At 43.8% G+C, this 16,947-nt stretch overlaps 1 protein-coding gene across 1 annotated transcript; it reads right to left on the reverse strand.

The window, feature by feature from the left end:
• Window positions 1-78: 78 nt before the first annotated feature.
• On the reverse strand, window positions 79-15,981 carry aebp1a (AE binding protein 1a). Its single transcript, XM_069673468.1, has 20 exons — window positions 15,381-15,981; window positions 10,860-11,105; window positions 10,684-10,746; window positions 9,872-9,934; window positions 9,713-9,772; window positions 9,545-9,604; window positions 7,078-7,155; window positions 6,856-6,965; window positions 6,635-6,774; window positions 4,506-4,590; window positions 4,272-4,416; window positions 3,830-3,909; window positions 3,626-3,749; window positions 3,286-3,482; window positions 2,901-3,074; window positions 2,688-2,813; window positions 2,353-2,599; window positions 2,000-2,139; window positions 1,807-1,906; window positions 79-1,721 (listed from the first exon to the last, which is right to left on the reverse strand). The coding sequence occupies exons 1-20, from the start codon at window positions 15,634-15,636 to the stop codon at window positions 1,162-1,164; spliced, it is 3,054 nt and encodes a 1,017-aa protein (XP_069529569.1). The 5' UTR covers window positions 15,637-15,981; the 3' UTR covers window positions 79-1,161.
• Window positions 15,982-16,947: the final 966 nt, after the last annotated feature.

Genomic DNA, 16,947 nt, shown 5'->3' on the forward strand with positions numbered 1-16,947 from the left:
TTGCATATTAATGATTCTTTTTATGCAGCGTTAATCATCACCTCATTCGAACCAAAAATAAAACGCAGACAGTTTAGAAAATAACTTCAATTTATTAAAATGCATTCATCAGAACATCAGCCAGCTATCCCTCTGTGAAGCCAACATAAAGATATACATACATTTGTAATGGAGTTGTGCCTTATCATATCCTGTTTGTGACCTCCTGTGTGTTCTTTTATTTCAACATAGAGCCAATTAAACGAGTGCTGTGTCGTCTCTGCTCAGCAGAAGTTTCTATTCCAGATCAATTCTCTGTGAAGAATTTTCCAAAAACATATTTATCTTTTATTCCCTTCGAGGGTAATTCAGTTATTTTCAAAACAGGGCTCCTAATTTTATGTTTTTTGGGGTCTAAATGACTCATAGGTATAAAAAGTTTTAGAACTGAACCTGTGGATTGCTTCAGCCTGCAGCCTTTAAACAGGCTGTAATGGCTGCTACTTAATCCTTGGTGGCAAATGTGCCCGATTGTAGTCCGTCTATTCTTAGTGTCTGACAACGTTACAGAAAGGATCCCTAAAGAAAAGGACCTTCTGATGAGGTTGGATCCTTTTTAGAAACCAGAAACGGTCATTATATCGCTCTGTTCAAAGCCACCAGACTCCATTCACAAAAATGGTAATTTTACCTCACAGAACACGGGAGTCACCGATCTATCGCTGTCTGGATTGGTTAGTTTGTGTTGTGTTTGATTAAAGCTCACCATTTAAAAACTAACTAACCTTTAAGGCAGTCGTCGAAAGGCAGATCCCATAATCCCTTTTTATCAGTGGAATCTGGTTGCTTTTGAAGAGAGCGATGTAACAAGTTCTTTTAGCGGAGGTACTTTGATCAGGCACATTTGATAACTTGCAGCCATTACAGTACGTTTCATGGCTGCGAATGGAGGCAATATACTGTAGCAATTAAAAAACATGCTGTACCTATTAATCATTTAGATCCCTTTTAAAGTCAGATTCGTCTTAACTCCAATGTTTACCCATTAAGTGAAAACTTTGTGAAAACTAAATAATTGATTACCTCGTTACTGTATTTCTTTGAAGCTGTGACGTTGCAGCAAATTGAAGTGGTTAGTAAGGTCTTTGTGTAACATAGATGTGGAGTCACTGAATGCAGTATTCAATCAATAGAGAATTCAAAAGGATAGTCCTGTGTGGGCCCTGAGTAAAAGATGACGCTGTCGAACGGGTTCTCAGTCGACCAACTGTCCACAGGAAACCAGGAGTCGTACCAGGAAGTTGTTGTCTCTGTTTTTTGTGGCGTTGTAGGGGCTGTAGTCGTTGTTGTGGTTGTTGTCGTCGTCGTGGTAGCAGTAGTGGTACTAAGGCCGCCTCGCAATCTCTGCAGACGCAGCCTTCGTAGACGAATGATCCGGAGCCTCCTGAGCCGCTCCGCTCTCTGAGCCATGGCGTGACCGTCTGTGGTGCTTGCGACCGGGCTGGCTGTGGTTGTTCTCACTATGCTTGCTTTGGTGACAAGTCGAATGGGCCTCTTGCCGTTGAGCGCCATGATTTGTTTGATGCGGTCCCAGTTGGATTTGGCTAAAGTGAAGCTGCATGAGGTGGCGCCAGAGTCGTAGCCCACCATGCACAGTCTGGTCTGAGGGGTGTAGCCGTCAGCTTTGGCTGTCACTCGGTACTCTCCGGGATTCAGCAGCCGCCAGTAATCGCCACCCTGAGCTGAAGTTTTGAATGCAAAAAAAAAGTTATCTTAAATACACACACAAAAAAAAGAAAAGTATCGCTGTTGTTGAACCCATCATACCTGTTCTGACGTCATGCCGTATTCCATCCACACTGATGGTGGCATTAGGCAGCATATTTCCCTCCACATCTCTCACTACACCTTTAATCCCTCGATTAACCTGCGCAGGAAAAGGCATGTCAGAATTCCCAGAACCAATCCCAAGCACAGTATAGTTTATAGTCCAACTCATACTTATCAGTCCGGTTCTCACTTGTTCAATGAAGGCCAGCAGAGCCTCGCGGTTGTTCTCCCACTCGAGGGGAAGTTCACTTTCATGGGGAAACTTGTCACAGCCCAAGAAAATGGACAGCTCAAAGCAGTTGGTGTGCAGGTAGCTGAAGTCATTCATACCTGTGAGTAGAGCAGAACGAAAGGGAAGGATATCCATTACTGAGACTTTTGCCAACACACTAATAAATTGTGGTACATGGTGCTTCTGAATTGCTGCTCAATGCATCAATACCTCAAAAGAAACATCTTTCCAAAAAAAACAAATGTTGTAGGTCTCTCTGTCAAAAGGTTTTATTGGGAACCATTTCCTGTCGAGGGTGATTCAACACTTACTGCCCACCACCGGCTTCCAGCTGGCTCTGTTGGTGATGCCTTGTCCTCCTGTGACGTCATCACCATGGCAGGAGCCCCGGTAGGTCTCTGTCATGGTCAGATGGCTGTGGGCGTACGACATCGCCAACCATCGAAACATGGTGTCGTCCGGAGTCTCCCTCAGAGCTCCCTCGTTCTGTCGCTGAATTCGCGCCCACGTCTCCTCGTTCATCTCGCCATTCGTTCTCCAGCGTCGGCTATCAGATAACTTTAACAACATCAAGAGATCGTTAAAATATGACCGCACTTTACCTGGTGTGATCCATGTTTGATTGTTTTTTGTAAAACAGCCTTACAGAAACGGGGGGTCGCTGCATGTCAAAAGGGTACGCAACCAGTTTTTCTCCTCCTTGCAAGTTAGCTCCCAGAACAAACGGGTTACGCTCCATCCAGGAAATGATGGATTTTGTCTCCGTGGCAAGCTATGAGGGTAAGTAAAGTTTGAATATTTAAAAATGTTGTGGCTTTTAAGGGCCAATTAGGCCTTGGGTGGCATCAAACAAACTTACAGAGCCGTTGAGGGAGTTTTCTGGGAGCGGGATGTGATGATTGGGCACAATTCGAGGAACCCAGCCTCTGTCCTCGGCTCCCCACAAGATGCTGTTGAGGTCTGGGAAGTTCTGGAAGATGTCATAACCTTCCTCAGTCCAGTGGCCCAGTGCCCAGTTCCCCATCTCCGAGCCCTGGAGGAGAAGGAGAACCATGTTAGGTATCAGTTTGATACAGTATAGTACATCGGTTTTTCCTGATAACATAATGTGAGAAATCTGGCTTTCTAGGAACTTTCTAAAGCTTCTTTGATAGCATCATTACTCGGCTCTCTTGCGCTCATGTGATTGGATCCAAGTGTTTTGACTGAGGTAAAAGTTGCTGCAGAGGAATTGGGATATTTACCATCTCAAAGGCCAGCTCGTAAGCATCAGGGTTGAGTGAAGGCACCAGGTGTATCCTCACTCCGTCCACCAGGCGGCGCACTCTGGGGTTTTCATCGTTGTACTCCTTGCACAGAAACTGCATCAGCAGGAGAAGAAGCTCTCGACCCAGCGCCTCATTTCCATGGAGACCGGCTGTGTATCGAAATTCAGGTTCACCTATTGGAACAAAAAGGCACACACTTGTTTATTTACGCAAAGAGCTTAATGCTAACCCTAACCTTGTTCAACATGCCCCTTACTCTGCACAACCGGAGCAGACAGCAGTGAAGTTAGATGATTCTTTTAGAAGTCACTCCTACCTGTCTCATGCTCTCCGGGGTTGTCAGAGATTTCCATGGCGTACATCTTCAGACCCTGAGAGCTTTTACCAATGTTGTAGATCCTGGTGATGTTGGGGCACTCTTCATTTATCACCTTCATCATCTGGAATCAAGTAGAAACATACTTATTATGATGGTGTTTGCAGAGTTATGGGTTCATAAGGTATTATTCAACAGACAGACCTGTCTCATGTCCTTGTAGTTGTGGTGTCTGAAGTCTAGGTCATCGGATGGGTTGACTTCGTTCTCACTTTGGTGGCTGCCTGAAAGAAGCAACCCGCTAATAGTGACTCACTTTTAGCTGTTACTTTTATAGTGTTAATGCTGTGGCTTCAAGTTATGGGAAATGGTGGAAAAACTTTTCCGTGTTGTAGTTATGTAAAACCCTTTTTTACTCTGAGGTTACACAGTTCAGGTTGTGAAATAGACTCTTGTTTTCTGACTTGGCAAAAGTTTTTTTCCACTGGACCATGACGTATCCCTCAAAGGAATGAGAAAGCTCTTTGACTCATGAAGCCTCAAAAACCTGTGTAAAACTACACAAACTTTTTTTTGCCGTAAAATCTTGCAGATGTGGAAATTAGTTTTGGTCAGCGGTGCTGTGATGTTGTCTTGTTATACATACTTGGTAGTTGACAAGCCATGATCTCGGCTCTGAGACACAAGCTGCCATTCCAGCTCTGAGGCAGGATGCGGATGTAGCGTGCCACCACGGGAACAGTAAACTGACTCATCACCGGCGTGTCTTTGTCCACGTTCCCATAGAACAACTGCAAGAAGAGGATCACACAGAAACGTAAAGATGGGATCGTTCAATGGCTTTCTCTTAAACTTTGGCCATTGTTCAATTTCCTCTCACCCATTCAGCGTAGCCGTCATGCAGCGTAGTCCACTCACGACTGTCGTTACTGAAGGCCACAAAGTAGGAGGACACAAAATCCTCACTAGGAAGAAAATCAGATTGATCAGTCCACAACACTGAACTGTAAGGACGTCCATTTCTGCCAGGAGAAGAAATGATGGAAACTAAAGCTCTATTAGTGCACCCAGAAAGAACAGACCTCCGCCAAGCCTCGTTTGTTAGTCAGTTCCAGATTCACTTCAAAATATAATGGGTTATTTCTTGGTCAACACTTCACCTGGCCACCAAGTTTCTTAAAAATTAGGCCAGAAGTTTCCTGTAATCCTGCTTACAAGTGGCACCACATGTTCATCAGTGGGAACCGCTGTTATTCAGACACAGGTGTTACATTTGGTCAATAATATTGCTTGTTTGGTTGTTGGACACGCTCAAACATTCAATGAGTTCTTTCTTGGCCGATGCTTTATCGTTCCACCAAGTTTCATGACAATTACACGTAGTAGTCTTTTGATAAACTTGCTGTAAGGCAGACAAACATGGGAACTGCTTGTTTCTGAGTCATTTCCAGATCTACTCCAAAATGTAACCTCCTTAGACCCGAGCTTTTGCTTGGTATGCATTTTTAATTTCTCCTACCTTTTGGGGATTAATAGGACCTAATGAGTATAAAACCTAAGAACTGTCTTTGTGTTACCTTGAAAAAGTCCTCATGTGAGCACCTTGTCGTAACGGTGTTGTAGCTTGTTGCTATTGATAAAATTAGTCAAATTTGTCTGCCATATCAAGCTACAACTGTTAATACGCATTAAATAAGTTTCAATCATAAAATCTGAAGAGGTTTTGTACCTGGTTGAGTTTTCTGTAAAGACCGACTAACACGTTTTGGACGGGATCACGTCCATCTTGAATGTACACCGATCACTGTAATTTGCTTTTGTGACCACAGGTTGGTGGACAAAGTGTCCATGAATGAGAGCATCGGGTCTAAGTTTCGCAGAATTAAATATTTTGGTGCTGTGAAGCCAAAATGTAATGTCCCCGTATGAGGACGCAGGGTCTCAGGAGGTTAAGAGGTTCTAACACCCTTCCACCTAGTTTTGTGAAATCAAGCTGGTAGTTTTTCCACAGTCCTCAGAAACGGAGGAATAACGGCACCACTTATTCATGAGTTAGATCCACTATTTTCAAAACATCAGTGTTACAATTTGGTCAATATTATTTCTTGGTCGTGAGCCAAATCTTTCTTTTGGCCCATGCTTAACCCTTCCACCAATATTTATGAGAGTTGTACAAGTAGTTTTTACTTAATCCTTTTGGCAAACAGAATAACTGCACTGCTTGCACTTTACAGAACTGGATCTACTCTAAAAAGTGTTACTCCTTGGCCCATGCAACACCCTTCCACCAACTTTTAGGAAAATTGGGCCAGCAGTTTTTACATAATCCTGCTAACAAATGGACATCCATCGTTCATAAGTGGGATCTGCGATTATCTAGATATGGCTGTGATGGTTCTTAGTGATCCAGGTCATGGTAGTTCAGTGTTCATCCAAAAGGCAACTGGACGTGGTTGAACTCCTTTCCGAGTGAGAGGTGAAACATCTTCAGGAACATCGACCATGTCCAGTTGCCTTTAAGATTATACTTGGGATTATTCTGAGGTGTTGGGGGAGAGAGTTCCAGAGGGAGGGGGCAGGAATGGAAAAGGCTCTGTCCCCCCAGGTCCGGTGTTTGGTTCGGGTGAGAGGGCTGTGGAGGTTGGCATCAGTACATCTAAGGCTGCAGGTGGGAGTGTGTCGGAGAAGGAGGTCAGTGAGTTAGGAGGGGGCAAGATTGTGAAGGGCCTTGTAGGTGATTTTGAATTGGATTCTGAATTGGATGGGAAGCCGGTGGAGGTGTTGAAGGACAGGGGTGATGTGGTCTCTGGTGCGAGAGTGGGTGAGCACACGGGTGGCAGAGTTTTGGATGTTTTGCTGTTTATTGAGGATTTCTATCAGACAATTTGGTCAATTTTATTGCTTAGTCGATGAATCGGTGGATCCACTCCAAAATCTAATGTACAAAAACCACGAATCACTTGAACATGAATGAAATAATTGCATTAAGTGAGGTTAAGCAGGACTCACATTGTCTCTGAGTTTCTGCCCTGAGTGATGACCCCAGTGAACTCCACCTCTCGTCGGGCATCAACCTCAAACCAGTGGTTCCTATCCTCGGGCTCTGCACACCACGCACCTCCGTACATGTCCTCTTCATTATCTGTGCCCTGCAGGGGACCAAAGCTTCTTTCTAAGACCTTGTTTTTTAACCAAACTTCTGGTAGGCTGAGAGGAGCGTTGATGTATACCTGCATGTTGAGTCGTCCCCTCTGAGCCGTGAAGCCATGGTGGGACTGAGAGGAAGCCAGCAGCTGGTCGTCCTCCACCCGGTGGGACTCCAAGCCCAGGGGAGGACACTCTGAGAGGGAGCGCAAACACAAACTAATTCAAAACGCAGATCGGCTTCAAAAGTTTGTAAGTTCCTGAATTTAAAAAGTAAAGAAATAAAGTAAACAAAAGGTAGTTCTTACTTTTTGGTTCAACAGGCACTGACATCTGCCTCAGCCTCTCCTCCTCCTCCTCCTCCCACTGCTTCCTCAGCCGCTCGGCTTCCCAGCGTAATGAGAAAACAATATGTGTCAAAACATGTTTTTCTTATATGGACCTTACTCTCCAACTAGCCGCCACCACACAAAATATTTCCATATGTGCTCTTACAGTGCAACCTTCATGCCCACTCATGCATTCCTCATGTGTTTCCAGTCTGGAATATGGGTCAGCTCCGTCTGTTTGAGTTAACATCGTCAAGGCTCCTCATAGAGAGAACTGTTTGGATTTTTGGACTGTTATTTAATTTAGCAAGAAATGCCAAAATGTTGAGTAACACACCTCCCTCCCACCAGCATCTTTATCTCATTATAACGTCAACCAGCTGCTCTCAGAGCTTCACATAAAAATCCACATCAGGACACAGAACAGAGCAGCTGTTAGAAACTCTTCCTCCTTCCTCCCACTTTTATCTTCTCTAACCACATTCTTCTGATCTGTTACCGTCAATAACAAACCTCTGAAGTATTACCTATAAAGACAAATCTGATGTTACATGATTTCCTTTATTGTCAACAAAACACATCATCAAACACACTGTGTCCACAGAGTCTGGAGCCTCTCAGCTAGGTTTCAATTTCCAAGGGGGATTGTTGATTGGCGTATAACAACCAATGAGAGCAACGAGATGTGTGATGTCGTGCAGGGCTGTCAATAAAACAGCTGGCCATAATAAAGCCAATTCTTCTGAGGCAGCACTTTGACCCCGTTCACATTTGGTATGAACTTGTGGTTGAGACAGTCATCCACGCCTTCGTCACCACTCGGCTGCATTACTGTAATGCACTGTACGTGGGGGTTAGCGGGTCCTCCATCGCCCGCCGTGGCGCGTCTTTTAACTTGCAACCACCCGTGCTATCAGGTCAGCCGGTCAGCTGCTCCTGAGTGTGCCAGAAACTGTCATTGTCAGAGGGGGCCGCGCCTTTGCTGTTGCAGCTCCAAAACTGTGGAATGATCTGCCTCTGCACATTAGACAGGCCTCTTCACTGTCTGTTTTTAAATGTCTTCTTTAAACCCACCTCTTCTCCTTGACCTTTGACACCTTGTAAGACGTTGATTGTATTTGTATTTTATGTCTATTTTATTCTATTTAAATTTGTATCTATTTATTTATTTGTATGTTACGCCTCGTGTGAGCTGTGTCTTTTATGTCTTTTATTCCTCTGTTCAGCACTTTGGTCCTCTGTGGTTGTTTTAAAGTGCTTTATAAATAAAGTTGGATTGGATTGACCAACTTCTGATTGAAGTGAGGAATTAAACCAAAGCTTCATATTCGGTTGATCTTCTTCAAAGAAAATAAACCGATTCAGAACGTTCCACATCAGCAGCAGCCATCTTGGTTGTTTTGAAGATGCCACATCGCAGTTAAACCCGCCCCACGCAAGCTAAACAGTTGTCATTGGCCTGACCACAATCAGGTCGGAGGGAAATCTGTCTGAACATGACGTGGACCAGACTCATCTGCAGGAGCCGATAAAACATTAGCTTGGAGCTTCATCTGGTTCCTCAGCTTCTTAATACCGTACAAAGAGACAATCCAACGAAGTGTCAGGATGAGTTCCAATACTTCCATCTTTTGGCTATTCTAACCTACAATCCTCTGTGCAGCTGAAGATCTGATGTATGTCCACATTGTGTGCATACTGTGTGAAAAGTACACTCTGTATTAGATTAAGCTGCTAGTACTATGGCAAAACACAGAGCTAAGATGTCGTAGCTCTCAGCTCGAGGATCTTTAAAACACCTGATAGTTTTATTTTAAAGATGACTCAGCAGTTTCTTAACACAGCTGATCAATGGAGGAAATAGTGCGCATGTTGGGGACTGCTTTTAGAGATCCATGTCATGCACACACTATTTGAATGTGCTGTTGGGGTGGGTGGTGTGATATGGTTTGTTGGCAATAAGAAAAACAGAACATTACCAGACTGATCCTTTAAAGGGATAGTTCAGGTTTTTGATGTGGCGTTGTATGAGGTACTTAGTAAGCAATAAGCAACAGTTAGTGTACTACGTACAGTAGATTGGTTTACAGGGCCGTTGTGCAGAGTAGGACTTAGTGCCGAGGCAAAGGGCTGTCTGACGCCAAGTGAAGCGCTGACAAAAACTACAGCGTATACTTAAAGTGAAATGTTTGTTTACATGTAGGACTGTTTTAAGTGGCTAAAGTACGTGGTACTCCTGACCCCGTCTGCAGCAGTGCTTAGCTTCAGTGTAGGAACTCCGGCCGGCTTCTCCAAACAGGAGCCGTGCTGACTGATATCTACTGTACGCAGTACACTTACTATTGATGAGTACCTCACACAACCCCACTTCAAATAAAGCCAAACTATCCCTTTGAGACTTTAAGTCTCTTATGATCAAGCATTTCCAGAAAAGGAAAATAAAAACCTTTTTCTGCCTTTTCTTTCCGAGCCTTCTCCTCCTCTTCTTCCTGCTTCTTAGCGGCCACTGTGAAGACACAAAAACAATCATGTCATTGCCTAAATCAAGAACCACAGAACATTTGATTAAACTCTTTGTAGTTATTAAAAGAACTTATTCTAACAGCGGACGTACAGTCGGCGTAGTCATATTCTTCATACCAGGGGCCGACAAATGGGATGGAGGTGGTTTCCTCTGAAATCGACACAGAAAGAAGATCAAGGTTAAGACTTTACTTTATCCCAAAAGCCATTAAAACATTTTGAAGATAACGTGTTGATAAGGGATGTGTACCTGGTATGTACATGATGACCTCTGTAGTTGTGGCTTCCTTCTTAGGGTATCCACGAAACACATCTGTGAAGAACACAGCACATACCTTGTTATCATTAGAGGTCAGATTATGAAAATGCTGTGGCTGAATCGGCCTTCATACAAAAAGAGAAATTAACTTAATTAACACAGAAGTCCAACAGCATCAGAGGGGAGATACATCTGCAGGGAAAACGCAATAACACTGAAAGAAGACGAGAACATTGGGGGGGAAATCTGACCCAGTTGTCTGTATTTGCTTCTTGGGAACATTTACGTAGTCAATCTGTTTCATGGAGTGCAGCAGCAGTGTCCTGAAAATGGGAGCTTTTATATTCTTCCCGACATAAGATTTCCCGCTTTCAGAGCCCTCGTCGTAACCGGCTGGAACCTCTGCGCTCTGTCGTAAAAGGCTTCATAAAACTGTTGGCTCTGAATGAGTAGATGTTGAGTAAACCTCCGTCTGCCGTCCCAGTAGTCTCTGTCAGGTCCACTGAGAGGTTTTGTTGGAGATGTCAGCTTGTGCATAATCACACTGTTAATCCAACAAATCCATTTACCTTTACATATTACCTTCTGTAAATCAGATTTTGTATGGTTTAAGTAAATACTGCCGTTACTTTGTACCACTGCATTTTGACCAACAGTGAGAGAACTAGGAGTACTTGTTTGCACGATGGACTCAGATCTTCAGGGCTGTAACATAAGTCTCTGCTCTTCTCCAGCATTTATGGCTACAACTTTATTTTATGAGCGAGCACTAAAACCAGTTCAGCGACTCGTGAAAGTCTCACCCAGGTCTGGCTCAACAGGCTCTTCCCAAGTCTCAGGCGCCTTCGGGGTCGCCGGTCGAATCACTGTAAAGATCAGAGAGTTTGTACAATGGTCAGACTTTAAGCTCTAAGACATCTTATAATTTCAACAAGACAGAAGTGGCATCCCTTTTACCAACATATGACATCATACATACATGTGCCCCAGCCCAGTTCAATCAGCAGCCTCTCCTCTTCCTCCTCCAGTGACGGACGCTTGACGTCCGTCTGTGCGGTGGTCGTCATCTTCGGTTTCTTGGTGGCTTTGGGCGCCTTTGGCTTCTTTGTGGGTTTTGGTGGTTTTGGTTTTTTGGTGGGTTTGGGGGCTTTTGGCTTCTTCGTTGGCTTTGGGGCTTTCTGCTTCTTAGCTTTGGCTTCCTTCTCTGCTGCTTTCTTTGCCCTGGCTTCAGAGAGACGGGTTAAAACAGAGAAACATTCAGTTATTTGAATACAATGTGTGCGTCCTATGAAAGAGAGTATGGCATGTAAAGCAGCTGTGAAACTTCTTTAATAGGGTCATATGAACTTTTATAGCCAAATGTTTCTCTTAAGTTTTTCTTTATATGTTTGTTAGCGCAGATGTTTTTACAACGAACGTCATTTTGTACCAATAAAACAAGTTAAAACTGAGACTCAGACAGACACTCGGCCCATAACACATTAAATCAGCAGGACCTGGTTCTGAAAGAGGACTCAGAAAGCTCTTTGAGTGTGTTCTTGTTTGGTCTCAGACCAAAACAAACGAGAGAGGAGGCCTCTGCCAAGGTCTAATGACCTTCCCAGAAAGCTTTTCCTCTAACAGTCCAGATTTTGCACTGTACATGTTGGGAAAGTTATAAAAGAGTAGACAAAGTGTGATCTGATGATAGGAAAAGTCATGAGTTCAATCCATGTTAGATTCAGAAAAATGTTTTCCTCCTGGGAGCAGATCTGCACTGCAAAATAAAGCACATTTAATTATATAAAGGCACCTTTTTGTATTAAATTGTTGTGAGATACACCAGTTTCTTTTATTACCAAGAGTGAGAGGAGAAGATTGATACCACCCCCATGCCTGTGCATTAAGTACAAAGCTGGAGTCTGGGTGTAGTTAGCCTAGCTTAGCATAAAAACTGGAAACAGTGGGAAACAGCTAGCCTGCGGCCTATGGCTCTGTCCAGAGTTGAGAAGTACAACTGTGAATGCCTGAAAGCTGTCTCAATTACCAAGTTATATCTCGTCTTCTTTCTCAGAGTGCAGAGGCACTCTTATGTCTGTGTGTCAAGTACAAAGCTGGAATCAGGATGTAGCCTAGCTTAGCAAGACTGGAAACAGTGGGAAACAGCTGGCCTGGTTCTACCAGAGTTAAAAAAACACAACTGCAAATGCCTGGAAGCTGTCTTAATTACCAGGTTATATAACTGTTTTTGTATAAAAGCAGCTGCACAAAGTCACAACTCCTGGTTTTTGTTTGACAAGAAATAGTTCCCCTCAAATAAACAATTGTTTCCCTCACAGTTCTGGTCATTTACGACGTAAACAAACACGTTTGTTCGCTTTTAAACTTAGGACACAGCCAGGCTAGCTCTTTCCTACAATTTGCAGTCTTTATGCTAAGCTAGGCTAAGCACGTCTGTTAAAGCTCTGTTCTTTACACAGACCGGAGAGGGATATCAACCATGTGATTCCCTGAAAGGAAATAAATATTCCAGCCATCAGTTTCTAAGATATAAAAGGTAAACAGACAAACAGCTGGATGGGGGCGATCTCGAATGCTTTAACCTTCAGTCAGCTTGATGTTGCTTTACGCCCCCTTAAGTGTCTAATGAGAACCTGCCTAACAACTTCATATAATGGGAGGTTAAGTTAAATACATGGAGTATTACAGAGAGGAGGTCTTCAAAGAGTTTTTAATCCACCTTCATTATGCAACCATCAGCAGGCACAGAGGGCGGATTGTTGTTCTGCTAGACATGCTCCCTGATGTTCCACTGGTCCTCAAACACAACATGGCCCTCACAGAAAGTCCATTACTCACCCACAGTGAGCCTGGCAGACACCTCATTACTGTCAGCCACCCATTCTTGGCATCTCTGTGACTGGACACAGAAGTAACGCTGGAAGACTCTGTAATCTCACGACTAACAACCAGCAGGTAGAATCAGACCACAACGCTTTTCCTGTTTTGTTTTCTCAGACAGAATTGTTGTGTAATGTAACCCACAATCATGGCCGGACCACCAACAATGCACAGGGGGCTCAGAAGTCCCAGACTTCCCAATCTTTCTTGGTAAGGAATGCTAATTTGTTTGTAAACAACTACCCTGTCTTGTAGTCCATCCCACAGGTCTGGATGCTAAGCTAAGAAGGCATCCAGTAAAGAATGGGAATAAGAGTACAAATATAAAGCAGCTTTGTGAGGTTGTATTTAGATACAGTGACGCTTTGGTAAGATGCTTGTTAGCTAGCATGGTGGTGTTAGCCTTTAGCGTGATGCTAAGTACGAACAATGTTAAGTGTGGTCACTATCTTAGTTACCAATAGCAAACAAACATTTGCTAATAAGCACTAAACATTCCCACTGAAGTTTGTACCAAGTCCCGCCATACTGTGCTGTGATTGGCTGGGAAAGTTTTGTGTCTTCGTCTTAATATTTTACCCCAAACCATGATGCATGGTTGTGGTTAACTTTGTGAAATGCTTGTGGTTTGGACAGGTTTATGTAACAACCATATTTGGTTAAACTCAGCCTAAAGGTCGTGGTTTGACCTGGAAAAACTCGAAACACGGGGACGAGGGAAACCATCCTGACGTTGGAGAAAGGGTTGGTTTCTGGTGCTTTGAGCATCAAGTCCTCTGTGTTTACCTTACCTCATGGGACTTTAGGTTTGGGTGTAGGAGCTGTGCACACAGTAAATGATGCAGAAGATAACAGCTGTCTTGATAAGATAAACAAAGTTGTTGCAGAAGAAGGCTAAAGGTAAAGAAACATCCCTGATAAAGATGTTGCACGCTCAGCAAACTCTCCCCTCCATAAACAAAAGCTTGGAAGAAATGAAAAATCGTTTTTGGGTCTCAGGTTTTCTTAATTATGGCCTTTTTCTGTAAACTGAAATCAGCCACACATGAGAAGCTCTGGCTGCTCTGGTTTGTGGTTTTGCTTCATGCAGCGGAAAGTGAACATCAGTCAGTTAACGCTGTTGAAAGTCGGTCCTCTCGTAAATCCTGTCTGCTCACTTAGGGAAAAAATCGTAGTGGAAATATTTCTGCTGCCGCTCAGACTCTGCGTTTTTCACAGATGTGTCTGTCGTGTGGACATAACTGAGCCACAGACAGACGCCACTCTCACAGCAGACGCTCATTCTCTGATCATTGTGTTTGACAAAACAAGCTGCGAAAAGTTTTCACAGTTGTGTCCACAACCTGTAGTCCTGGCAGGGAGAGCAGCTCATGCAAGCAGCGATGCAGTCCGGCTGCCAAGAAACTGTCAGACCTCCAACGGGACGTTTCTGTACCATCATCTCTGAATCACTCACCAAAATAAAACCCCCAACTGTTCTCCACCTCTGCTTTTAGAACTGCTATTCATTTGGTAAACAAACAAGGCTTTAACAATGGCCTTTGACTCTAACACAGCAAGAAGGGAAGATGAATCATGTTCAATCAAAGCAGCTTATTCCTACATTTCTGTTGTTTTTTAGCAGGCAGTTTTTATGTTTGAGCATCTGACTTTCTTAAGCTTTTTGTCCTTTAAATCACAAGAAGATAAAAGAACTGTTTCTGGGGTTTTATTGCTTGTTTTAAGATAAGAGTCTAGATAGGTAGAAGACACTGGATTAGTGTTTCAAGTGGCTTTAAGCCGTATTTTCCCCATTTTATTGCTTCTCCTCTTGCTTTAATGAGAGCTCACTATGAAGGTACGCAGACTGACTGAGCCAGAGACGTTTCTGGAGAGAAAGCTGGAGACAGAGCGCTTTAGATAACAGAGTTCCAACCAAATGTTTTCCTGCCTCAGAGATTGATTGCAGCCTTTCCTGTCTGTGTATCCTCACAGTGCTGGCTGCAGCTCAGAGCGGAGGAAAGGTCGCAAAATATCCTATTCAGACTTGCAGATTTATGCTGATGCACTTCAAGAAGGAAAACAAATCAACTTAAAACATTTTGAAGAAATTTACCACATAAAATATTGGATGTTGACTGAATATAAACACAATTTATTCTTTTTAACTACGTGCAGACTTCTGTCTGAGGATGCAGGAGAATCATTATTTCAAGTAGTGAAAACAAATGTCTTAATTAACCCCAGCTCCCTGAATGAGAGCTCTCTGCTCAACCCACACACTTGCACTTCGACTTGCACCCTGCACAGACTGAGCTGATAGTTATGCTACGTTACCGGAGGCTTCGTAATTCTTTTTCATCCTAGAAACTGTGATAAAAGCCAATAAATCACTTGTTCATTCTTATTCTTATCTTATGAAAACCAGACATTTCTTTCTTCTGACTGCAAAACATTGAAATAACATGAGTACGTTGAATTTACCCAACCAAATGTGACGAATAACGTGCCAATCATACAATTAACAAGTATTTTTAAGTCCATGTTGCAATGAATTGTGGGTCGGCTGTGTTTAATCAAACCAAAATCACATCGTTTCGACAGTGTGTGATGGGACGTCTGTGCAGAAGCTCCGACTCACCTGCCTCAAGTTCCTCAGGTGTTTTCTTCTTCTTGGGTTTTGTCTGCTCCGGCTCCACCACTTCAGCAGGCTCGTCTGACATTACAACCCCCTCTTCTTCCTCCCTCTGCCTCCCGTCCGTCTCCACCGCTCCTCTGGTTTCTCTCACCTGAATCCGACCTCCTGAGAGTTCCCTCTCCTTCCCATCTTCTCCAGCGCAGACCGGAGCGCAGCACAGGCTCAGACCCAGCAGCACGGCCAGCACCTCAGCCCTCATTCTTCCTCTTCAGTGGAAACACAGCGCAGACCAGATGTACTCCGAAAGAAGCCCTGAATCTAGAAAACTGCCTCTGCACTAAACATCTGACCTGCAGATGCACAGATTCAGCCGTCTGAAGTCTCAGAAGACATGAAAGGGAGAACAAAAGGATGAGCGTGTGGAGGTCTGCGGAGCTTCCTCCTTTCTGTTTGCGAGTGAGCGTGCAGAGAGGGAGAAAACGTTGTGGGCTGGAAGTTTTAAAGCAGCGTCTCCGTCGAGCTGCAGCGGAGGAAATGCATCTGTCTGGAGTGGATTTTCTCCAACAGCAGCAGCAGCACACCTCCCTGCCTCGTCTGCTCCCCCCTCCTCCTCTCCCGTACACTTCTCAGACACATCTCTCCCTCTTGGCCCTTCACCCCCTTTTCCCCTCACCCATCTCTAAGCAGAGGGGAGGAGCATCTGCCACATGTGACATTCCTACAAAGGAGGAAAGAAAAGACAGATCATTAAAGAAAAGAGTGTAGTTTCTGTGGATTATTAGACCTCAGTGAGGAAAGAAAACGGCATGAAAGACTTTTAAAACAAGCTGCGGCTCCATAGTTCTCCAAACAGACACCAGGACCTGTTTGCTTCTTGCTGGACCCTCAGGAGATAAAAGAAAGGAATATGAGGTTGTAAACAATGCACGCACAAAAGAAAGACACATGTTGTTTTCTTGCTTAGTTCTTCTTTTTGCAAATGAAAAGATGAATTGAAAAGATGCACCCTTTTCTCAGTGCAGGACACTCGGGGGGGGTTTGCAGCTGCAGCCTTACTTGCTCTGCTTTAAAAGTTGTTTATGTCGCTGAATGTTTAAATTAATAAGCAGTAAATACATCATTGTATTTGTGTGTTTGCAACAACGCATCCTCATACAACCTTTACAGTGACATCTTACATATTTTCTTACAGATTTTTCGTACTTTGTCCTACAGGTGTCCAAAGTTTTCGTCCCCGTCGTTACATGCTGACGCTTTGTCACCGCCGGCCTTTTGCGTCTCATACAGACGCATGTAATATTTCCTGTCTAGCTTTAGTCCAGCGTGTGTTTTAAGGTTCCTTCCAACAAGAAGTGTACAACATCTATTTGGTTTGGTTAAAGCCTGATTCGCACTCAAAGACTTTCAAATCTTAACAGATGTGTAAAATGTGAGCGAGCCACACATGACGACAGATAATCACAGACTGAACAGGTTTGTTCCTGTAGTGAGTGCAGAGCAACGACATGACCCAAACAGCACACCATACATTAACAGATTCATTCACCAATAACCAGAGTCCGACTCTCAC

The sequence above is a fragment of the Semicossyphus pulcher genome, unplaced genomic scaffold (genome assembly GCF_022749685.1).
Source record: "Semicossyphus pulcher isolate SPU_LCO1_2020_fin unplaced genomic scaffold, fSemPul1.0.p SCAF_22, whole genome shotgun sequence".
Taxonomy (NCBI): Eukaryota; Metazoa; Chordata; class Actinopteri; order Labriformes; family Labridae; genus Semicossyphus; species Semicossyphus pulcher.

What these genes read in the sequence shown, in the direction of transcription:
- aebp1a (XM_069673468.1), bottom strand. Translation starts at nt 15,636, where the DNA reads ATGAGGGCTGAGGTGCTGGCCGTGCTGCTGGGTCTGAGCCTGTGCTGC. An exon ending in ACTACAAGGACATGAGACAG is followed by an intron (nt 3,750 to 3,829) that starts GTCTGTCTGTTG and finishes ACTTGATTCCAG; the next exon opens with ATGATGAAGGTGATAAATGA. An exon ending in ACGGCATGACGTCAGAACAG is followed by an intron (nt 1,722 to 1,806) that starts GTATGATGGGTT and finishes TCAAAACTTCAG; the next exon opens with CTCAGGGTGGCGATTACTGG.